The 24,838-nt window shown below is 39.1% G+C and overlaps 1 protein-coding gene across 2 annotated transcripts; it reads right to left on the reverse strand.

Moving 5' to 3' along the window:
* Positions 1-609: 609 nt before the first annotated feature.
* On the reverse strand, positions 610-24,257 carry smc3 (structural maintenance of chromosomes 3). 2 transcript variants are annotated; one of them, XM_077523544.1, is made up of 29 exons: positions 24,064-24,257; positions 23,590-23,665; positions 23,234-23,272; positions 23,085-23,152; positions 22,626-22,697; positions 21,619-21,698; positions 21,440-21,518; positions 21,171-21,288; positions 19,670-19,845; positions 19,403-19,483; positions 18,748-18,912; positions 17,604-17,725; positions 16,648-16,861; positions 15,931-16,034; positions 15,046-15,145; positions 13,197-13,357; positions 12,753-12,894; positions 11,542-11,692; positions 11,284-11,436; positions 8,133-8,284; positions 7,841-7,999; positions 6,391-6,498; positions 5,886-5,994; positions 5,436-5,683; positions 2,335-2,547; positions 2,071-2,259; positions 1,733-1,910; positions 1,530-1,636; positions 610-1,114 (listed from the first exon to the last, which is right to left on the reverse strand). In XM_077523544.1, exons 1-29 carry the CDS (start codon positions 24,076-24,078, stop codon positions 1,043-1,045), a joined length of 3,651 nt encoding a protein of 1,216 aa, XP_077379670.1. In that variant the 5' UTR covers positions 24,079-24,257; the 3' UTR covers positions 610-1,042. The 2 variants fall into 2 exon arrangements, with proteins under 2 accessions (XP_077379670.1, XP_077379671.1); XM_077523545.1 differs by lacking the exons at positions 18,748-18,912; positions 19,403-19,483; positions 19,670-19,845; ... (6 more) ...; positions 23,590-23,665; positions 24,064-24,257 and adding an exon at positions 18,175-18,717.
* Between the last annotated feature and the right edge of the window lie 581 nt (positions 24,258-24,838).

The following is a 24,838-nucleotide window of genomic DNA, read 5'->3' on the forward strand; positions in this document are numbered from 1 at the left end:
TATAGCGAACCCCGTATCGGTGGACATAGCGCTTCGAGAAAGTCACGTGTCTGTAGGGACTTTTAAGGTCCAGCAGGTGTCAGTATTTCTAATAACATTTTGCAATGCTTCGTGAAGTCTCATCGACAAATCACAGTATGCTCCGGGTCATTGTCCATCCGCACTCTGAAGCGCCATCTAATAAGACAGAATCATTTGGCTGAATATGAGCAGAAATGTGTGATGTATGATGTCCCTCCCGCCTGTGACGCAACACCACAGGAGCAGACTGCGACTGTGAGCCACTATACAAAACATACTGAAACAGTTGCTACAAATTGTGAAATTGTGGGGGACTTGTGGAAAATTTATTGAAATTAATTCTGAATCTTTGCAAATAGATGACACCAAAAAAAGTGATTCATGTGGTCAGTAAATTTAGCCCAACTATTCCAGTGATACATTTTAAACAATTTGTTATGATATTTTGGGGTTATTTTTTTGTTTTTATTTTGTCCGAGCTGCCACTTATCACAAAACATTATTTGGAACTCTGTAAAAGCAAACCACGTGTAAAACTGCCATCTAATGGTAGAAGCAGGAGGCGCATGTTGAAAAACATAGAGGCTTTTTTCTTCTTTTTTCCAATTTATTACAAACAAAAGGAACAGAGAAACATTGCAAATTCAAACTAACAGGAGGATTCCAAGCTCATATTCAATGAGGACATTTAAAAAATGGTATCATTGGTATGGTTTTGCATGAATTCAATTCATCACATGTATATAAATATACTAAACGATAGTAACTATAGGAAAAAAAGTCACAACTTTAAACATTTAATAGCAAACAGTATGGTGTGTGGGACAAGTAGTTTGACAGGCTGGAACGGGTATAAGTTTTAGAAACATTTGTAAACCTTTTCTGCATTACTTAACTCCAAATGTTCTGGTCATACTAATTCAGTCAAATCCAATTAAGAACTTCGGTGAACAACTAAGAAGGTAACAGTGAACTTTGAACCTTAACAACGCAGAAGAAGCAGACTAGGCGTCGACCATTATTAACCATGGGTGGTGTCATCCTCCACAAAGTCTTTGGCCTGCTCTGCTGTGATCACATCAATGTGACTCACCTAGAAAAAAAGAAATACAAAACAACACTGAATGTTGAATAATTCCATGTGTAATAATTTAAGGATATAGATGTGACACACATCGTTAAAACATCAATGATTATGAGAGGACTTGACTGATTACAATCATCTGAATTACAATCCTAATTGCTGTACTGGATTGCAGTTGGGTGAATGTGAGGCTTAAATTGTAAAATGCTTTGGGCACCATGTGGTGTAGTTGAAGCGCTATATAAAAAGCAGTCCATTTACCATTACCATTTATCTACCGTGATGCTCAGACAAAGCGCTACAATCACTCCTGTCAGCAGAGGGCGCTGTTGCTATTGCTATAAAAAAAAAAAAAAAAAAAAAAAAAGCACCTTTGCAAGGTCTACTTTAAGACCTTTTAAGAACCCACAGGCACCGAACTGACCTTGTTTCTGAATTTGACTCCATAAAACTTGTCAGCAGACTCCAGCAGCTCAGGCCTGAAGGTTGTAGTGATGAACTGAGCGTGGCCGGCCAACTCAACAATCATGTCTTCATTGAATATGCAACAGATATATGTTAACATTACAATGTCATCCATGTTAATGGACCGTTTCGCGATGTTTGTGTGAAATCGCCGTTGGTTACCTGAGACAGCCTTCCTGTGCTGGGCGTCGAGGGCTTGGTCGATCTCGTCAAAAAGGTAGAAAGGGGCGGGGTCACACTTTTGGATGGCAAAGATCAGAGCTAGAGCCACCAGAGACTTCTGACCGCCAGATAACTGCTGCATCTCTCTCATCTCACCCTGCTTGCCCGTGAAAGACACCTGGACACCGCAACACAGAACCACAAGTTGACCACAAGACAAGATGGCAATTTGACAGCCCTATTTATCTCTGCAAATGTATATAATGTACAATTTGGCATTGGCTTGAGCTAACATACAACACTGGAGAGAACGGATTACAAGCAGTGGAGACTCGTACCCTGATGCCCACTCCGGTAAACTGATCCACCGAGGGGACGCTGCTCTGTGAGCCGGATCCCCTTTCGCTATCCGCACCGCCCTCTTCATCCTGGGACTGACTGCCTTCAGCGTCTCCCTTCTTCATCACCAGTGTAGCTTTGCCGCCAGGCACCAGCTTCTGGAACACTTCGCTGAAGTTCTTTGACACCTGCAGGGGCGAGGAGATAAGACAAGGGTCAGGTAACCAACTTACGATGTCGAACTTATTTGCGGAAAACAGTACCTGTTTGAAAGTGAGCTGGATGGCTTCGTACTTGCGCAGCTCCAGGACATTCATGAGCTCCATGATGGATTTGTAACCTCGGTCCAGTTCATCCTGACGCTTGATCAGTTTCTCCTTTTGCTCAGAGAAGTTGACAAACTGATCCAAAGCCTTCTTGTTGACGTGGCTGTACTTCTTTAGCTCCGTGTTGCACTGCTCTAGCTTACGGAACAACTGGCCAGGGAAAAGAATAGAATACCAATTATCCCAAATTATCATGACACATTTTTACTCCATATGCTACTACTATGGTACTTGAATTTTTACAGAGGAGTGAAAAAAGAAATATAGCGCTGTCTTTACATTGGTAGTACTGGTAGTTTTCATTTTAATTTAGCAATCTGCCACAGAAGTAAAGTAATTTAGCACATTTGCGGGCCATCAATAAACAATAGCGTGCTTGTGAACTGAGGTAATTACAGTCAGTGCACAGTTGAGGAAATACTACCACGAACCCTAAATAGTACCACTAATCCATGCTAAAGCAGTAGTAAAGTCCTAATTATAGTAAATATTGTATGACAAACACTTCTAAGCAATAATAATGACTATGTACGGCAGTATCTGAGTGTGCATTCTTGTGTTACATTGAGCCATTTCCAGCAGAAAATAAGTGAATATTTTACCCAGAATTAATTTGATAACTTCATTATTTTTCTAGCACAATTAAGAACTTTAAAAACTAATTTTCCCATTTGGTGTCGACTGAAGATGACATCACCTGTGCTAAGGAAGTAGGTAACAACCAATCATGTTTTCTGGGTTTGGTCATCAAACTGAGCCGTAACTGGTCATTACCTACTTCCTCAGCACAGGTGATGTCATCTTCAGTCGACAGCAAGTGGAAAATTTGTATTTAAAGGTATTAGTTATACATAAAAAATAATGAAGTTACCAAATTCATTCTGGACAAACAACTTTTTGCTGCTGAAAATGGCTCAATAAACCGGGAACTAAAACCGTGTATGTTAAAGGCCTAGATACACCAATCAGACGTCCGGAGTCGGACAGCGTTGGGCCGCTGGCATGCACTGATCAGTGTATAAATTACTGTTGTGAAGTCTGATCGAGTTGGAATAAGTTGGTGAGGGGTATTCCAGCACATTTGACATGTTGAATCGGGGCATTTGATCAATGTGATTGGCTGTTTGCTAGCGAATCATTGCACGGGGCAAGAAGAGGAAGTGATGAATGTGGATAAAAGGACCGATGGAAAGCCTGGACTATTTCTTTTTTTTTTCCTCGCTCATTTTGCGCATCATCACCCTGCTGTATTCTCCGCATTTGAATGTATAATGTCTGCCTGGACAGAAGATTGGGAAGATGACTGTCTCTTTGGTTGAAGAGAGACTGGCATTGTATGATATTACCGTTAAACGGTATGTCGATAAAGGTATGAAAGCCTAACTATGGCATGACATGGGGACGCGACTGAATATAGCAGGTGGCATTAATTTTTTTATTCTATACTGTGCAAAATGCTTCCGGAGGGTTTCATTTACGCGAGAGAAAAATTAACCGGTATGTATTGTTTATGTTTTTATATCCCACCACCGTAAAGAGGTTTCCAGTTGCCTTTAGGAATAATGACTACCGCCGCCGATGGTAGGGAGGGGAATTACTTCTCACGCATGCACTGAAGGTACGTAATAGTCGGGGTCGGTGCCCGTCATTTTTCGACGCGACGTGCTGACGTCTGGGCCGACGCCACAGGGGGTAGGCGTTGGTCACATTTGGTCGACGTCGGATTGGTGTATCTAGGCCTTAAGACCGTAACGGAACACCCCAACTAAATAGTAAAAGTAGTTAAACTCACACAAGACTTAGAACATTCATGGACTTGCAGTGGAGCAAATTTAGTATGTTTAAATTAGTTAAGATGACATGGTCAGATTCTATCAAAGCTGACTAAGTAAGATGCTTGAGTTAAAAAAACAAAACAAAACAAGAAAACACTCGTCTCTAAACTCCATAATCTATAAATTAATCAGAGTTGCAGAGGTAACAGCGAGGAACATTGTCCATCATATCTCTGATCAACTTCTTCAATCAATGGCATCATTCTGCCCACGAGCATGCTTCCACAGATAAAGAGTTGTTATGTGGGCTGTTTGATGAAGTGTGAGGCTATTCTCAGCATTGTCAAGGAAGGAAAACAGCACACATACACACAAGAGTACATGCTTAGACATTAATGAAGTTGCAGCCAAGTGCACTCAGTCACAGTCTGAGCCCCCAAGAGGTAACAAGCTGAGCACTGACTCGTATCTGAGTCACTGCTGAGTGAGTGGGTGGGTGGGTGGGCGAAGGCCTCAGGCCTCGTTCCGGAGGGGAACTTCTTCTGTCTTTGCTGCATTCGACTTCAGCAGTTGTTTATTTTTTAATTGCCCAGTCACTCAAGTGGAGCAGAAAAATCTACATGGCCAAAGTCTAGTTTGAAAGGTTTGTTTGGTGCCTTACGCTGCTAATGAATACAAAGAAAGTAAACAAGAAAGCAAAGTTCGGTGTGGGGCTATTAACAAATAAGGCTTCTTGTAAATATTGGAATCCAGTGCAGGACAAACAGAATGGTGGAAAATAACCACAGAGGAACTCACATGTTAGTGAGTGAGTTAAAGTATCCATGCAACTTCAGGAGCTTTGGATCAGATGCTTTAAATTTCGGTAATGTATATACTATTTCTCTATATCAGGGGTCAATAAGTTGCCCGTGGGCCTGTTCTAAAAAATAGCTCACCAGTGATGTTGGGACCTTACACAAATATTGCATAAGTGATCATTTGAAAAGGCTGACAGACGTTTACAGAAACAGTGTTGCATATTGATATTAATTTGATTCCTACCTTGTTAAATCATTGACAATGATTGTGAGCAATCACTAACATGACCAGTTTCTTCAAAGAAGAATTACCCTCAATTATTAAGATAATGAAGGCAAAGATATACGTTCAAAATTAGATCAGTTAAAAAGTTCAAAACTACTCCTCTAATATACACCTCTAACTTAGTAAAAAGTCCTTCCTCTGAAAGGTTTTTAGCAAGTGAAGGCGTGACGGTAATACCTGCTTGAGTGTGAGAGTCTGATACTTCTCAAAAGCCTCTTGAGGTAGCGAGCCCAACTCCCGGATCTTCTTCATGCACTCCTCCTTCTTCTTGAGCAACATGCTCTGCCGGTTGGTCATCTTCTCCAGCTCCTTGGTGTCATGGTTGATTGCATCATTTTGTTCCTTCTCAATATTCTTCCAGCGATCCATGCTCTTAATGTGGTCCTTAATCTCCGACTCGGTCTTGTCAACCAAAGCGTCCAGATCTAGGGGGCAACATATGAGTCTCAGTTTTGAGTATGAATTGTATATCATACTATTATAGATCAAAAGGTTTAATGATTACGCTTTGGTTGGTTTTCTTAGCTTACAGAGTAAGACTAAGACAACAGTCACTCTACTATTTACCTATCAACTGCATATCAAATGGAGTTTTATGTACTTCTGACATCTGTAGCGTGACCATACCTTCTGATCGGGCCAGTGTTTCCTTGACCCGTTTGTTGATGCCATCTAGCTCAGACGTTGTGGCTGTGAGCACAGTGCCTCCCTCGGTCTCTCGCAGCTCATTTAGCTCCTGTGTTTGCAAATCAAAATAAGTCCCTATTGTGCATTACATGAACATGCAAATTTATTCAAGTCCTTGCCCAGAACACATATTAATATGTATTTGGGTTGATCTGATCAAAAGTTATGAACACACAGGTTTAACACCTGGCATTTAAGTGCATCTCGAGTGGCCACTTGAGACTGGGATCCAAATTACATGCAAATATACAAAGTGGCGTGGGCTAAACTCCCTCCTGAGTCTGATGACAAGAAAAGTAAAAAAAAAAAGGAAAGTATTAACTTGTGTTTTGCTAGGGGATTGAAATACATATTTCACTCAATAAAATGTGAGCAAGCTCATAGAATTCAGCCAGGGGATTAAATCATTTCCTGTCTCTCAAAGGTCACTGAACGCACACTATACCTGCTCCACTTGATCAAGACGCTTCCTCAAATTCTCATTAAGGTACGTCTCCACTCGGGTCATGATGCCCTCCAACTTGATTCTCTCATTCAGCAATTGTCTGTTGTCCTGTGGGTGGCACAAAAACCAGAATGCTATTTGTGAAAATGGTCTTGATTTTAAAACCCCATCAATTCACCTTAAATAAACACCATGGTCACAATTTTAATAAAATGCACATTATGTTACATGTCACACAGAAGAAATGAAAACACTGCAGAAACACCATGAAAGGCTCCGGGTTGTGTGGGTGAAGTTTTGTAACACAAGCGGGGACAACTTGAGTTTATTCAGGTGAGAGCTGAAAGGAACTGGCACAGAAGAAAAAAAAAAAAAAAAAGATCACAGCAACCTCCCACACACAGCTGCTGTCTGCTCCGTTTACCGCGCCCAGGTCATTTAAATGCATTGGTAACAGAAGAAATATGAAGATGGCAAAATTAAGGCAACTACGATGTTGCAATTTATTTATTTAAGTCAGAAACAATTTTAAGATGTATTCAAGGATCTTCTTGAAGAGTAGAAGCCACACATGTGGAAGACCATCCTACCAGCTCTCCTGCTCGTCTGCGGAAAATGCCTATCACGTGACGGGAACGTGTGAGCTCATCTACATCAGTCTCCGCAGCCGGCTTCACTTCATAAACGGATGTCCTCTTGCGGCTATCAGCCATTTTCAAAATATATAACTATACTACAACAATGAATGGCTAAATCCAAAGCTCGGCGGCTACATGCACAGCTAGGAATGAGCATGCACAACGTCGTTAAGGCCGATTGATTGGCGGGATTGAGAACCAATCGTTAATATGATCCACCCAGAAGGCGCAGCGACACACACACACACACAAATAATAATACACATAATACACATTTAATTCTAATAATGTTGCAAGCAGTAAATGTCGCTAAAGTGTCTGGTAATGATCAACTGATCAGTCAGTTTAATTATGGAATATGAATTGCCATGGACAAGTTTTTAAATCAGATTTTTTTTCTCTTTTTTCTTTTTTTTAAAACAAGTGTTTGGTGGTCCAAATAAAATGGTCTCTCTGACCATATATGGGCCCCCAAATGGTGAACATTTATTTGGTACAGATAATCGTCAGCAACTACCCATAAATAACATATTTGAGTATGTGAATAAATTCACCTTGATATATGTGCTTGCATAACAAACTTCAAGGACTAGCAGTTCCAGCTCTGCCAAACCTGTGTTACTGACATGCAGTATGCATGTGGAATGTGATCAAAATCCACAAAATCAACCATCATCAGTAAAAATACTGATCCCTTCTAACTCTTGTATTAGAAAGAAAGAAAGAAAGAAAGAAAGAAAGAAAGAAAGAGGAGCAGAGAATGAAGCATTCATAAAACATAACTCCAGCACTCAACCTCATTTCCCCCTCACCTGCTGAAGTTGTCGGATCTCATCATTAAGGTCATCCACACGCCTCTGGTCCTCCAGGCTGAGCTGGGAGAGCAAATCTGTGCCTAACTCATCCTTCAGTGACTCCCTGGTGGACTCCATGGCATGAAGGCTGGCCTCCAGACTCTGAAGACTTCGTTGCTGTCAAAACAGTGAGATGATCAAGTTTTACAAATGACCTTAACGTTTTTACTGCGACAATGAAGCCTTGAAACAAACGATCACAACTCCCGGTGAAATACTATACATACAATTTTAAGGTATTTTTGGTCACCTTTGGCATGAAAGTCTTCTCTGACTGCTGCCTCTTCTCTTTCAGCATTTTCATCTCTGACAGAATACTGTCACGAGAGGCCTTAAACTTCCTCTGCTGTGTCTCAATCTGCTGCATCTGGTTCATCAGCTGGTCGATCTCATTGTTGATACGTGAAACAAGTTAAGGAAGTCTCAATAGGAAAATTGGGCAACATTGACTAAAACATTGAGAATTGATTGCCCTAATGAAAATTTGTAAAGGAAAAAAAGATGTTGGGAGGGACGTAACACCCAATATAGCTTGCAAACTGGGTTTTCAAAGTAAATCTCTGCCATTAAATATATCATTTTATAATGGTTGAACATCTGCATTCAGGGTTCTGACAGCATAAGGACATAAAAAAAAACAAAGCAAAACAAAAAAACTTTAATTCCATTTAAAATGAAACAGCACGAACTTCAGTGTTCCCAATGTCTCACGTTGTCAAAAGTTGCTACAGTACATGACGTGCATCTATCTACTCATAAGACTGACACTGTGTAATTAGACTTAGACTTGACTTTACTGATCCCTTTGGGATGGCTTCCTCTGGGAAATTTACATTTCCAACAGCAATAAGAACAGATAATAAAATAAAAAAAGAATTCAATCAATCAATAAATAAGGTTACACCAGAGATTGAATAAATAATAAAATAAAAATCAAGCAATCAATAAATAAGGTTATTACACCTGAGATTGAATTAATATCAATAATAAAAATAAAATAAAAAAATAAAATTCGATCAATCAATAAATAAGGTTATTACACTGGAGATTGAATTAAATAAATTAAAATAAATACAGCATAGTACAGTAAAGTGCCCTATTTGTGAAGTGAAGTGCACTCTACACCCTCCTCCCCACCAGTGAGGAGTTGTAGAGTACAATGGCATAGTGGACAAAAGAGTTCTTTAGTCTGTTGGTCCGGCACCTGGGGAGCATCAGCCTTCTACTGAACCGTCTCCTCTGAATGCTGATGACAGTGTGCAGAGGGTGGCTGGTATTGTCCAGAATATCCAGCATTGTGTGATTACCACAAGTCATTCGATAAATTATTTTATAAAGAAAGTTAAGTTATTATCATGTGACAATTTACAATAATAAAATCCTTTTTATCAGGTGTTAATGTATATTACGACTTATTAGATTTATTTCATTGACATTTTAATGCAAATTAAGGCCTTGCTTTTAGAATTATGGATTCAACAGTCCTTAAGGCTTTTTAAGGGTCTATACAGGAATCCTGCCATCTTAAAGCTAAATTAATTAATGAACAGACAACACTATAGATTGTCCATGACTTCTACACTCCACTGGATTTCAATGAACTCTTCTAATTAGCGGTGCAACGGATCATCATTGATCCGTGGTTGGTTCAGATCAAGCCCCACGGGTTGGCTCGCGCACGATCTACGGATTGGTTTGGGGGAGACCAACAACAAAATGAGAATGTTTCTGCCTCATATTGCACTTAAAAGTTGTGTTCCTAATTCCTAAATGGTTATATTGGACTGTTATAATTTATTTATTTATTTTTAATGGGAAGAAGCGTTTTGCAAAATAAAGACACTAAATCCTAAACGGATATATTTGACATTTTGAAAAGATTTTTTATTTTATTTTTTTAATGGGGAAAAGTGTTTTACAAAATAAGTGAAGGCAAAGTACTAGCTGTTTTTTTTTTTCTTCTCTGATCCGAAAAATGATCCGATCCGAACCGTGTCTTTTGATCCATTCCACCACTACTATTAATACAGGAAAATCAATAAGCTGGCGTTTTACTTGATTTAATTATGGTCCAGGCTATGCAGGTTTGGTCCTTCAGTGAAAACGACAGATGTGAAATAAATGTTGAACATGTGATGCTCACGTAGCATGTGATATTGAACAATTCAAAGACGAAAAATTGTAGAAGTGCTGAGCCGACTGAGCACAACTTCTTTTAACTTGTCTGTCTCAGCAAAATGAAGATAGACTGGACACTTAAATATATGTGACGGGTGCAGTGAATCAATGTGATCTCACTTAAACTTAGACAAGGCAGAGGTAGAGAGACAGAAAACAACAATAGGCTTTTAAATAATTGATGTCAACTGTGACTCACCACTGCGGTAGAGCAAGATATGGTCACATGATTTGGTCATTGGTCCACTGCTTGCCTTCAGACATATAGTCGACCAGCAGGTTAACTATGCACACACACACATCACATCACCTGATTCACGACACGTATGCAAACACATAAAAAAATGACTATGGCATCAAATAGTACTGCACAACCAACACAAATCCTTTTCTCTATTTTATCGTGATGTGCATTCCTGCTCTGACAACAGTGAGTCATTGTGGCTCGGTCCAATATGACCTACTATTCCTACTAATCCTTCATTACCTACCTCAGGCATCTTGCGACATCCCAGCTTTGTGATTCAGTACATAATCCAAATGTTAAACCATTCTTAAAATATAAAGTCAGATATATGTACGAGTCAGGGTATAATTTATGTGCACTCAGAAAAAACCTACAAGGCTTTTCTGACACAAAGCATTGTTCCTCTATAAAGTGCACCAATCAATATTAAAACTCAGCTGGTCAGGTATAAAAACTCTTGATAAATCAATTCCCAAAGCTATAAATAGCTGCACGTCATTAAGACCGTTATCTTGAAAAGACATAAAAGAACGCATAGCATACCATATTTTCCTACAAAATGGGCTTTTCCGTGTAGGAACTATAATAGTTTGTGTATATGCCTCACAGTTTTACAAAGGGGGCCAGGCTAGCATGCTAGCATCACATTCTCTTGGGTTAAACAAGTTTCTGTGACAATACAGGGGCAGAGCTACGTGGTAGCCATGGGCCCTTTTCTAGCCGCCACCCCATATCTAGGGTAAAATTTTGGTAAGTGTCACTTTCTTTCAATTTTGATATGGATGCAGTATTCTTAGATCACTTTACACTTTGCCGCAATATATTTATATTATCTGTATATTTTAAGAACACATTTACAATTAACCTGAATACAAACTCTAAACAATCTGTCTGTAGTAAAGATCATTTGGTCCACACTTATTCCACAGACAGCTTGAAAATGCATTACCAAAGCAGTACAAATCTAAAAGGATATGTTCAATATTCCTGCGCAGATTCTCATTAAGCTTGGCCTCCAGCTCACCCAGCTCCTCCTCAGCCTTCCTCATGTCCTTCTGCAGCTCCAGTCGAGACTTTCTGGTATCATAATAGCCTCCAGTCAGAGCTCCACGGTGGCTCACCTGGTCACCTACAAGTTCGAACAGATGTCAAACCTCTTGACGTGTTCAACTGATTCCCTTCCAATTTGGAACGGTCCTCGGTTTCTATGACTGTGGAGTGTTTTTGACCGTACCCTCCAGTGTGATGCAGTCCATGGTGAAAGCTCTGGCCAGCTGTGTAGAAACCTCCATGCTGCGACAAATCAAGGTCTTCCCAAATACGTGCTTAAATGCCTTGTCAAAGTTGTGGCTGTAGCGCAGCTTGCTGATCATCGGAATGGCATCCTGATACAAGGTTGATGCAAGGTTGTATGAAGGCAGGGAAGATACTACACATAGGTAGTCAAATTCTATTTTCACAAGTATCCTGCCGTAAAATAGTAAGATGAATTGATTTAAGAATGTTTTTTATTTAAGAATTCTTGTTTAGACAGGAATATGTTTTGATGGTTATAAACCATCCATTATCTGAACCATTTATCTGGAATGGTTGTTCGCCAACGTGTGCCCTGTGATTGTCTGGCAACCAGTTCGGGGTGTACACCACCTACTGTCCGAAGACAGCTAAGACAGGCTCCAGCAATCAGCTTAATAAAATTAGCTAAGATACAGCTGGGTTGAAATTCCACCTCTTAGGAAGCAAATGCATTTAAATTAAATTAGAAATAATCAAGGAAGTGCCCTCAGTTCTGCTACTCGTCTATAAATCACTAAATGGTTTGGGTCCTGAATATATCCAAGAAATGCTGATTGAGTACAAACCCAGCAGGGCTCTGAGATCTACAGACTTGGGCCAACTAGTGGAACCCAGAGTTCGAAGCAAACATGGTGAAGCTGCATTTAGCTATTATGCTGCACACAGATGGAATAGGCTGCCAACAGAAGTGAAGTCAGCCCCGAGTGTAAATGCTTTCAAATCCAGGTTAAAAACTTTGCTTTTTTCTTATACCTTTGATTAGGGACTTTTAAACAGCTTTAATTAAGTTTTTTTTTTTTTTTGTTTGTTTGTTGTTGTTGTTTTTTTTAGTAAATTTTGTAACCTATTTTTATTTATTTATTTATTTTTCCTCTGAATGTTAACTATTGTTTCTTGATGCTTATGTGTTGTCTTTCCTCATGTAAAGCACATTGAGTTGCCTTGTGTATGAAATGTGCTATACAAATAAACTTGCCTTGCCTTGCCTTGCCTTGCCTCAGCTAGTTTAGCTTAGCATCAAATGGAAAATTGTTTTTTACCACTTTTCTGACACCCCCTAGAGGCCACAGCACCATTCGTATTTGCCTATAATTGTTTAATGGGAGAACCGACTGTGTGAAACTAAACTATATGTGCACAAGTCCTTACGTTGGTCTCTGGGTAGGCGGTGTCCCTGACATCCAGCTTGCTGAGGGGCAGGAATGTGACTTCTCCAGGGAGATTCATCTTGTTGAACTCCGTTAGTATTTTGGTGCTGACCTCATCGGTCTCCACAATGTGGTAGAACAGTCTGAAAATGAAACCATGTGAAATTAAGAACAAAAAATAAATAAATCAAGCAAAAAATACATTTAAAAAAAAAAAAAGACTGAAAACAAAACTGAACACAAATCCATGGGTGCCTAACTGCAAGTATGCGGGGGGTCCTCTTTCTAGCTGTTATTTGTGACATCGGGGACACGGGGAACTTCTTATCTAACTCCGAATGATTCCCTTTTGATCTCCAAATGGAGTGCCAGTGTTTTGTTTTATATAATGTAAGCTAATAATTAAATAAGGAAGGAAAGGGTTCAACAAAACCACATAACACACCTGGTACCAGCAGTCACCTCCACACAGGTGTAAAAGGCAGGCTCACACTCAAAGTTATTCATAACGATGCCATGGTAACCATTGATCACATGCTGGTTAATGCCTTTGCGGCGGAAATGCTCAAGGACTTTGTTGATGCTGTCAATGCCATTCAGGATAGCCTGGAGGGAAGAAAACACAATGTTAAATACGTTATTCATTATTGTTTAAAAAAAAAAATAATAAAATTAAAAAAAAGGCCAAGATCCCATCAAAAGCTGGGTCAGGATGAGTGAGTAGTAACACAAAGTGTATCCCTATAAGAGCACTTTCAAGATACACAGGTGCAGTATTACTCCTGAGCTGCGATTAATTTGCATGACAAGACTCTTACCAGTGAAGTCCAGAGTCGTGAAGCTGATAAATGATACTGTGGCAAGCAGTTATAAAAGCTTTGGGTTTTTCATTATAGTTAATTCATTTACAATCGGCTGTAACGGATGACGTCTCGCCACTAATAGTCGGCTAAATCAAAGTTTTACTGCATATTAAAAGTCACTTTCAAGCTTACTTATCAGTGAGTGACAGAGCAGGGTTCTTGCAGGAATCACTCAGTGAAATGTTAGACCTTTTTTTTTTTTTTTTTGAAGACCTTTTTAGACCATTATGGGAATAATTTTAGACCAACTTCACGACCGATCGAAGACCCCTAAAAAAAAAACTAAAAACTAAAAAAAAGGGGGTTACATATTTGATTCTCAAAACCATGTCCGCTGTGGAAGTTGCTGTTGACCCGAAATTCACCTGACGACTAAATATACATATTTTTACTAATGCATTAAATTACAGCAAGAAGTTTCTACTATTTGCAGCACTGGTAGTTTTGACTGTCTAAAATAGGTGCTGCATGAATTCCTCAAATGAATCGAAAATCGGTGTGAATCGTGAATCGAATTGAATCGGGCCCTTGTGAATCGAATCGATCCTGGAAATCTGGACCAATACCCAGCCCTACTTTTAATGAGTTTCTTGTCTGGTTAAAAGAAGGAAATGGAAAAAAAAAAAACAAATGTTTCGATTAGCTTTACTCGCTAGCGTTTCATTGCCAGAGCTGTATAGTGTGTTCACACCTCTGGACGCGGCCGCTTCATTGACATTCGTGCACACCGGAGATAGGGGCTTTGCTTTGCTTCACCTATCGCAGCCTACTTACATTATGGCAAAAGTCCTCTCAGAAAAAGTTTCAGCATCGCAATTAACTGGCCACCACTGTGCTAATGATGCTTTGGCTAATATCAATAGTAATGTCTTCTGTTGTTTTGGTGCATAGTTCAACAAATGTAACAAAAACAAAAAAGTGAATACATACCAACCTAGGTCTGCCAATTTTGTCGTTCACCACCCTGCCCGTTTGTTTTTGTCCCCGTAGTGTTAGCTTGACATGTTGAGCTCCGGATGTCCACAGACAGCAACAACAATAATTCCTCCCACTCCTGTTGTCATATCTCGCGGCAAAACAAGCCGCGGCGCGTCACATCTCAATTGCACCGCCCCACGTACCTTCGCTCCCGCCCGCCCGAACTACATTGAACTACAATGCAAACGCACCCCCTCAAATGTCTCCTTCAGTTTGAGCACGCAAATAATAGAAATAACGCAACACGCACATTTTTTGTTCCTTCTTTTTCTTTCTTTCTACAAAGCAGACACTTCTCGGAATGTAAGGAGGGAATGTAAGAATTTTAGACTTGGGTAAATTAAATTTTAGACCTAGGATGAAAATATGGCTGTTTTTTAAGACATTTTAGGCCTAAAATGTAACTTTTTTTTATTTTTATTTTTTAAAGACCCCATGACAACCCTGACAGACCTTGCCAGTGGCGGCTCTGAGGAGCTGCTGCTTCTTCTCCAGGTCCTCACGTTTGGCCGCCAATGCCTGCTGCTCTGCATTCTCTTCGCGCCACAGGTAGCTAGACACGTGCACAAGGACAAACAAGCACACACACTTTCACTTATGTCACCAGAGACAACCAATAACACCTAAAGTACTAGTCTGTCCTTAGGTACAGTACATTCACAAGGACCAGACAGAGGAAAGCACATATCTGTTATATGTGCATAACATGCATACAGTATAAAAATGACCAAAAAAATAAAAATAAATCATTTGTCATGTACACAAAAACTAGCTGGTAAGAGGCACTGGTTAGCTGTGACCTTGAGTCCTATGAGGACAAGAGGGACAGAAAATGGACGGATAAAAATATACTAAGAGACTCACATTTCATTCAATGTCTCAACTGTAGGGCCACGATGTCATTTTAAAAGTTTTTTTTTATTTTTGTCAAATATTGAAACGTATAAAAGGAAATGTCATTTTAATGAACAAAATTAAACCGTAAGCACAATCAATGCCCTTGTGAAGCAAACGTATTATGATATGGACATTTAAGTTGTATTTATTGTCTGTATGAGTTTCGAGCGAAGCTGTTTTCATATTGAAGTGTTTTTGCTAATGCAGTCATTATGATGCCTTTGACCCACCGAACTAAAACACATTACAGCGAAAGACATCACCATGTTGAATCAATACTAAAAACCAATCTGCATTTTACTTCATTCGAAAAGCTTTTTGTCTGGTCTTTTTATGTTTTTAAGTGGACTTTTTCATTATGTTTTACCTTGAGTGGCTAATGTTAAATGCTTACTTTGTGATGTAAACGTTTATGTGCCACAAGTCCAAAATGAATCTTACTTTCTTTCACTCTGCAGCTCATCTTTCCTGTTCTTCACTTCATAGTACTTTTTGTCCAACTCCTCAACACGGGTCTTCACCTCATTCAGATCTTGGTCCAGTTTCTAGAGACAAAAAAAGAAAAGTCAACTCAACTCAACTTTCTTTATAGAGCACAACCAACCATATATATATATATTTTTTTAAATGATCACATCGATAATTTTTTATTTTAAGAACATTAAATGAATGATGAAACGCGTTTGCACCATCCTCCATCTTGTGATAATTTCATTTGTCTTGCAACTGCTACTAAGCTGCTGTGTTCTTGGCGCAAATCCATTGCCCCGTGTGGTAAATTCAGGCACAAATGTCAAACATGTTTGCACTTTTTATATCATTAGAGCAATATCCTTAGTGAATATGCCGTTAACAGGGAGCAAGCTGCGGGTGCAGATGTGGAGCAATTTTTGCTGCTGTTAGGGGATTCAGCGGATTCTTAGTGGATTTAGCCTAGAGCGTTAAAAGCTAAAGCTATATATATAAAAAAAATAGATATATTAGTTTGAGGACGTGCAAACATATGCAACAATGTTATGCCTCCCACAGCAAAAAAATTGTTTTTCCAATTGCGTTGTATAGATCTTAGGTCAAATTAAAGGTGTAAAACATGATTTATTTTGGACTCTTATTTACAACAAAAAATGGCAGCACATATAATTACAAATGATTTCTTACATTATACTGCTCTAGGTTCTTCTCTTTGTTGGTCTCGGTGTCCTCCAGATCTTTATTAATGGCAGCAATTTGCCTCTTCTTATCGTTGATGGCCTGATCCAGAGATTTCAGCTCTTTCTTGATCCATTTGTCCCTCTCCTCCTTGGACGTGAACTGACTGCCACGGCCCTGCTTGGCGTACAGATCCGTCCTCTCCTGTGTAGCCTGTGCAAGTCTAAACGGAGATGAAAATTTTTCTATCACCTGGTATTTATGCTGATATATTTCTATAAGTATTCAGAGATCATTTCACCCCATTTTAGTTATGGATTTATATTTCAGTTTAGTGTTTAACTATAATAATGCAATAAAGGTGCAATGCTTAAATTGACTGGGGACGAATAGATTAGCAATTATTTTAATAATGAATTCATTTTAAGAGACCTTGGTTAATTTAAAATGGTCCAAAACATGGGAAATTTAGCCTCAACAGTAAACATTAACAGATTTCTACAGTCTTCCATGGAAGCAGACTGATTATCTTTTGGGTTGAATAAAAACAAAACAAAAGCGGGTTTTACTTTTAAAAAGCACTAACAATGTAACATTTTTGCCCTTTTTTCCCCTGACGTTTCACTGACCAAACCAGTTACTGAATTATCAATAAAAAAGTCATGTTTGTGCATTTTGCACTGTCAAGTTGAAAGGTCTTGTTTTTGAATAAAAGGATGGAAATTAAAACAGCATTGTTAATCTGATTCATTGATCGAAATGGCAATTAACCAATAAAACAAAATAATTGACAGATTAAGTGATCATTAAAATAATTGTTAGTTTCATCCCATATATACACCCACCAAATTCCCTGCTGCAGCCATTGTCAAAATACATTTAGATTTAGAAGACTGACTCGTGAAATGAGGTCTGTTCCCCAGTTGCTCAGGGAACTTGTGATGTGTTGAATGAGTCATCCCTACCTGGAGATACCTCGCTCCTCCTTTTCTTTCACCATATTGAATTTGGGCTCTGTCTCCTGCAGCTCCTTTTGTTTCTCCTCAATTTTCTCCAGCAATTTCTGACGCTCTTTTAGTAGTCGTTTCTACAAGAGTAGAGGAGGTTTTTAAATTCCCCATGCTTGCTTCTTCATATTTAAAGATTTATAACAAAAACATCTATTGTGCTAGGATGGATTTCCTTAGCCAAAACAAACTACCATAGGCTTAACTAACTTAATAAAAACAAAAACACAAACAAAACCAACTTGTAACTATGCCAACAAACTGTAAGACTCGGAACTAGGAAGCACTGTGTATCACCGTGTTCACAGCAACCAATGATTACGTATTAGAGATAGAGTACTTTTAAAGCAAGCAACTCGCAACAAAGCTGCTACATTGTACTGTGATTGCAAATAGGCTTTGTATATTATATATACACTGTACTATAGTGCATATTATACAGTATGAGCAGACAGAATAGGTTGCTATTCATGCACAAAGCTGAAAACAACAAAACAGGGGGTCTATTAAAAAATAAAAAATAAATTACTGATATACGTGTCCAGTTGGCCAACACTACAGCCGCACTGCCAGCAGCCAGAAGGCGTTGCTTTTCATTTTGCTCCAGTAACATTTGGCTGACGCTGAGCCACCACCAACCAGCATTGTGCCTGGGACCCACCATGGCCGTCACAAAGACCGAGCCAATAAAGCTGTTATTTATGATGATCTTCACACACACACACACACACACACACACACACACACACGTGCCCACAAATATGAGGCCATACTGAGAGTGAGTCATACCAGCTCTGCACACAAACCAATGCCAGTCAAGATTTGCAGTGGGATTTATGCATGCTGCTGCTTTCTCATCTTCAATCACAAGCTTAGATTTCAAGAAATAAAACAATAGTTTATTATTATCGTACAGGGTTAAAAGGAAGACGAAATTACACCTTGGCTGCATCTTGTGCCATGTTCCACATGCAAGGATCTGTGATTAAAAGAATAATCGTGCACATGATAGCGGTGATAGTAAGGGCTGGATACATGCAGTGATGCAGAGGAAGGCAAAGTGTCACTGGTAAGCAGTGACGCAGATGGGAGGCTTCCATACCCTCTGTTCACTGTTGCCTGCCAGCTCATCCTGCAGGTCCTTGGCCTTCAGCTCTAGTTTGGTCCTCTGCTTAATCTGCTCCTGGCGCTCAGTCGACAATTGCTCCCTTTCCTCCTTCATGGCAGAGATCTTGGATTTCAATTCTCGCACAACTCGCTCTGTCTCCTATATAAGGGCAGGAAAGAAAAAGACGATTTGATTCATTCACAAGAGCAACTTTAGTTTATTTCCTGAAATGATTAAATTACGTTACAGATATGTAGCATACAAACTATCAGGAATTATTAGGTTCTTCGATCTCCTCTGTGTGTTTATTATTAGGGCTTCCGGTACATTTTTTAGTGTACTACTTAGGACATTGTAGCAGCGAGCACAATAAAGCCTTTGTTATCAGTGCATCACCAGCCGGTTGTAGGAGTGTGAATATTGGCTGCTTTAGCCACATTTCCAACAAGCACTCAAACTTGGTGTAAAAAGTTGCATGCATCAAACTAACCTTTTGTTACTTCTCCGTTTTAGTACCAACTGTAGTGGTATTACAAATGGCACCTAAACACCAATGAAGTTTTCCTTCAAAAGTACTTTTTACTTCCTGTGTTTTATTGTTATTATATTATTTTCCTAATTTTTAGGTAGTTTGTTTGGATATGTTTACCTCAACTTTGTCTCTGGCATCTTGCTGAGCGTCACGTAACTGTCGAGATTTGTCTCCACACGTTTCTCTCTTGGAAGACAGCTGGGGAAAAACACACACACCCAAAAAATAAGTAACTAATCAACACAGGACAATATGTGACGTAAATGCCACCGTTTTATTTTACAATGACTACTACACCTATTACTACTTATGCAATTAGTTGCACAATGGTGTGAAGTATTATAGCAAACACACCTTTACAAACAAAGACGTTCAGTTCATTACCTCATCCAATCTGGCACGCGTTTCATTGAGCTCCTGGTTGTAGATAGTGTACTCAAGAGCTCTTCTCATCTTGTCCCATTTCTGGTACTGAGCCAGCTCCTCTTTCTCATCTTCCAGCGTGTGCAGACGCTCCTCAATGTACTTCAACAGCTCATTGATCTTCTCCCTTTTCCCCTCTAATGAACACATGCATCATCATTATTATTAGGGGTGTGAATTGCCTAGTACCTGACGATTCGATTCGTATCACGATTCACAGGTCACGATTCGATTCAATACCGATTAATCCCGATACGAATTTATAAGTCGATTGTTGCGATTTTTTTTTCATTCAAATTTAGAAAATACTAATCAGTAAGCTTGTAGAGTGTAAGATTTATATGAAAATGTATTATTTATTTATCTGAAATTTCAGTCTTATAGAGGTTGTAATCTGTTTCATGTTTGAACAGCATTAAAATAAAATATTAAGGCTTAATGTTCCGTTCATATAACATCCTTCCATGCTCAAGGAGTGAATCCTAACCTGAAGTCAGACGTTTTGTTGAATATTTTTCCATTAAAAATGGAAGTTTAATAATCGATTCACACACACACACATACACACACAAAAAAAAAAAAAGGCAATGATGATAAGACGTTGAATCGGTAAGACTACCGAATGAACAATTCTGACCTCTTTAAAAAAATAAAAAATAAAAAAAATCGATTCAGCCGCCTATTGAATCGATTCAAGAATTGCGCGATGTAGTATCGCGATATATTGCCGAATCGATTTTTTTTAACACCCCTAATTATTATTAGATTACTTTGTTATAATTACACACTAAAAGAATGGCATTGTTTAATATCCAGTTTAAAGCACAATAGAACATCAAGCCAAACAAAGAAAATTGAAATATTCTATTCTGCAGCTGGGAGTGACAGCTTGTTTTGCTACATTGACAGATCTGTTCTGATGATAAAGAACGTTACTGCACTGTCATTACTTGTACATGATTAAAGTATAACAAGAGTTGATAAAAGTAGGGTTGGCTTTACATCACAATTTCAAGCTCCAAACTGTGGCTTGAAATCCTTTTACCTCAATGTGACAAAAATATCCTTCTTTCCTATACCGCTTATCACAATAAGATGCAGCCTATCCCAGTTGACTTTGGGTTACAGGTAGGCGTCCACCCTGGACTGGTCGACAGTCAATCGCAGGGCACATAGAGATAAAACAACCATTCACACTAAGATGTACGCCAAATTTAGCACCCTTAACCTATAATGTATGTTTTTGGAATGTGGGAGGAATTCTGGAGTAGTAGGCGGGTAGGCATCAAGAACCCACACAAGGATGAAGAGAACATGCAAATTCACACAGGAAGAAACCAGATCTGTGACTCAAAAACTTGAAACTCAGAACTAAGATGCAGACATGCTCAACCACTAGACCCATCTGTTGCCAATATTAGTGAAAATTAATTCTAAAATAAAATAATTACTGAAAACACACCTGTTTCCTTCATGAGCGAAATACTCTCTTCTTTACGTTCATCATACACTCTTGTTCCTGCCACCTCCCTCAGCAGCTTCAGACGCTGAGAGTCAGGTGCTGTGGCCATTTGGTTGATCTGCATCAAACATTGAAATAATTACGCATTCCCCCTCCTTACAATATAATATCTTACTATAATGACAAATCAATGTGACTTCAACGTGGTATTGGAAACCATTTAGGACACTTTGAGCAAGTTGGAGAACAAACCATCACTTCCTTCTCACCTTGCCCTGCTTGACAATATAGTAGGGGTTACAGCGGGAGAAGCCGGCACTTTCCAGAAGGTTCATGACGTCATTCTTACTGCATCAATCACAAACACCCGCACCACCACACAAACATGTGATCACATGAATTCAGTGGGGCCAATATTTCCCGTGATTACAGGGACAGAAACACTTACGTCACCATCTTCTTGTCCAAGAAATACTGGTCCTTCTTTGCACCAATGACTCGACGAAGGGAGACTTCCTCTTTGTCAATCTGGAGGGAGACACAATCACAATTAGCTGCTCATCTCACTTCAACGTCAATTCGTTGGCAAAATCACTTTAATGCCAAAATGATTTTCCAATGTAGTGCTTTCATGGTCTAAAAATAATGTGCAGTAGGCAGAAAGCAATTTAAAAACCAAATGTGTTGCTATGTACAGGGTTACGCTTGCATGTGTCATGTTATTAAGTATGTTTATATGAATTAGTATAAATGCACATTGACAATAAAATAAGTAGTCTTTAACTGTTAAAGCACCTCAGGCTACTTTCAGTGAGTAGTACAGTATGTGTGATGCCTGACTTACGTACAATACTGCATTCAGCCCAGAAATATTAATAAACAGATACAATATAGTAAAGAATACTGCAACCGGAACTCAAGATAGATTGATTATCAACCGGGCCAATTATCGGTGCCAATATTCGCCGTTTTGATGAACAAAAAAATAAAAAATGTATAAAAATAAATAAAAAAAATCTGACAGACAATAAAAGATCCATTTAAAACTGCGGCAACCTCAGGGAATTATTTATTTAGATTTCTAATTAATTTTATAACCTGGGAACTCTCTTTTCGGTATTGACTTGTTTTAAGTCTTCATTTAACTTTTTAAGACATACTGAGGATCTTGGGAACTCCCTGAAAAAAAATCAACATTTTACTGTAATTCTTAATATTAAGCAATTAATTAAAAACTTTATTAAAGTTAAAGTACCATTTAGTAAATCAGAAATTAAGTAAATACGTAAAAATGTGTTACTAATTTCTAACCTTATCCACGAAAACATTGCCTCCAACAGCGCAAAGTACATTTCATGGTTACAATACGTGAAATATATGTATGGGCAAAAGTGACAAAATCTTCAACAGCAGTGTTAATCTAGGTGATAAATACACATTTGATCTCAGTCTTACCGGCAGCCGGTTATCAGAGTTGTCAAATATAATTTCCACAAATGCAGAAATGACTCGAGGACCAGTTCCTTCCTATAAAAAAAAAAAAAACAGGAGGGGAAAATGTATGCATGACTACTAAAGTTAATCTTACTTGCAGTTAATGCGACCTGGGTACAGGGCTGGACCGGCCATCTGGCATATAGAGCAGATGCCCGGTGGGCCAGCACCTTTTGGGGCTGATGCAAAGAGAGTTCATTCTTATTTTCTTCTATTTTACTCCAAGAGACCATCCCACAATTTAGAGGGAACAGCCCATTACAACATTTACAATATACAAAGCAAACTGGATCAATCATCAATGAGAGAGTTAGGTGGATGGTAAGGCGTCCGGACGGCCTGGAGGGAATACATCAAAATGCCAGGGCCATTTTTTTCCCCTCTTGGTGCCAGTCCAGCCCTGCCTGTGTAGATACGTACATGGAGCAAGGCCAGGCGTTGCTCAGGTCGGAGGTGGCTGAACTCATCACTGAGCACAAACTGAATGGCTGTTGAGGAAGAAATAAACAATGAACCCCAGATATAACAAGACCATGGATGGAAGCTGTTATGCTAAGTGTTCCACTTACCATAGAAAAAGTTACTTTTTCCTGATCCATTTCGCCCAACTGTGAAAGACAGGGGAAAAAAGTCAAATAAACTGGTATTTGCCGCAGCACATTAGTGCGTCATGAGAGATCATTAGGTGTGCCGCGGGAAACTATCCAGATTCACTTCACTGGTCTGAAAACATTATTTTCTCCAAAACATAAAAATGTCTGTATATCATGTATATCAATTGTTCCGATGTTAAATATGTGTGCATTGACTGAATAAATGTTGGGAAAGACTGTTCCACTATGTGGGTGTCGTAATCCAAATAACAAGCCAAGTGTATGTCCAAAATAAAATACAGTATAATGAAGGTCAATGATTTAATACCCACCGATGACATTGTGCTTGGGACTAAACGGGTCAACCACAGTCTGGTCTCGGTAACTTCGGAACCCCTGGATGATAACCTGCACAAAAAACGGTGAACGTTAATCATTTTCGTGAAAAGGCGCCAAATTGTTAAAATTAATTGCGGAACAATGTAAATGGGACAGATAAAAATATCGGAGCCACGTAGAAAGATTTATTCGGCGTTTATTTATGGTTTGAAGATTCAGCTAGCTTTAGCCTAGCGTCCTCAAAAGGGGGGCGGGCAATTCGAGGCAGGACCTTCTATGCAGTTCTGGTTAACCACAGCGTGGCGGCCATTTATTAATTTTCTTTCTGAACTTTGTTACTGAAACGAAACACGCTTTGCACTAAAACTGCGTATTCATATCGGCGTTCATTCAGCAAAGTACCAGTGCTAGTCCATTCGGCCCAGTAAAAACAAGCAACAGGGACACACTCGTGTCGCTAGTTTTACCTGTTTGATGTACATGGTCGTCTATTTCGGGCGTCTCCTTTTCCCAATCTGGAGGTAACCGATCTGCTCCACGTAAATGGAGATGGAAGGGAAGTAAAAGTCCACACTTGTTCAAATATTATCGTTTCAACATTTAAAATTGGTGAGCTACTCCACAGTGGAGGAAAACATGGAAAATGGCGGCGGGGGGCGGGATAAAATGGATCATACCAAAATGTAAAAATGGGGTGATAACAATAAGCATCCATATGGGAACAGGGAATAACAATACGTATTAGATCAATTCTGACAAGAATTCAATGTTTCTAGATTGTAAGTAATACATTTAATATGTTATTATTGGGTTCGTGCAAATGAGAAAAATCTTGAAAGTTTGGTCATTTTCGTGTATCCCCATCGGTAACTTTGGTACAGACCAGCTGGCTGTCTTCTGGGCGCGAAAGAGGGGAGGGAGTGAAAATTAACTAGTTGAAAAAGGACCTGAAAGCAGAATATAAATTACACAAATGTTAAACTATAACTATTGTTTGAATATCCAAATTCTGTCAAATACATATATGCACTTCACAGTATTCAATATCGCAATGCGCTATGTTTATCGATAGGCTACTAATTTACTTGCGAGTTGTTTTTGGAACATAATAATTGAATCCCTTGTTCACGTCAAGTTTACAATCACTGTAGGAAAAACACCAACGTTTTTTATTTTAATTTTTTATTTTTAATCCATTCCAAATAAACCTGATTTGCCGCCTCAACTCAGAGCACTGCAGGT

The sequence above is a fragment of the Festucalex cinctus genome, chromosome 6 (genome assembly GCF_051991245.1).
Source record: "Festucalex cinctus isolate MCC-2025b chromosome 6, RoL_Fcin_1.0, whole genome shotgun sequence".
Classification (NCBI taxonomy): domain Eukaryota; kingdom Metazoa; phylum Chordata; class Actinopteri; order Syngnathiformes; family Syngnathidae; genus Festucalex; species Festucalex cinctus.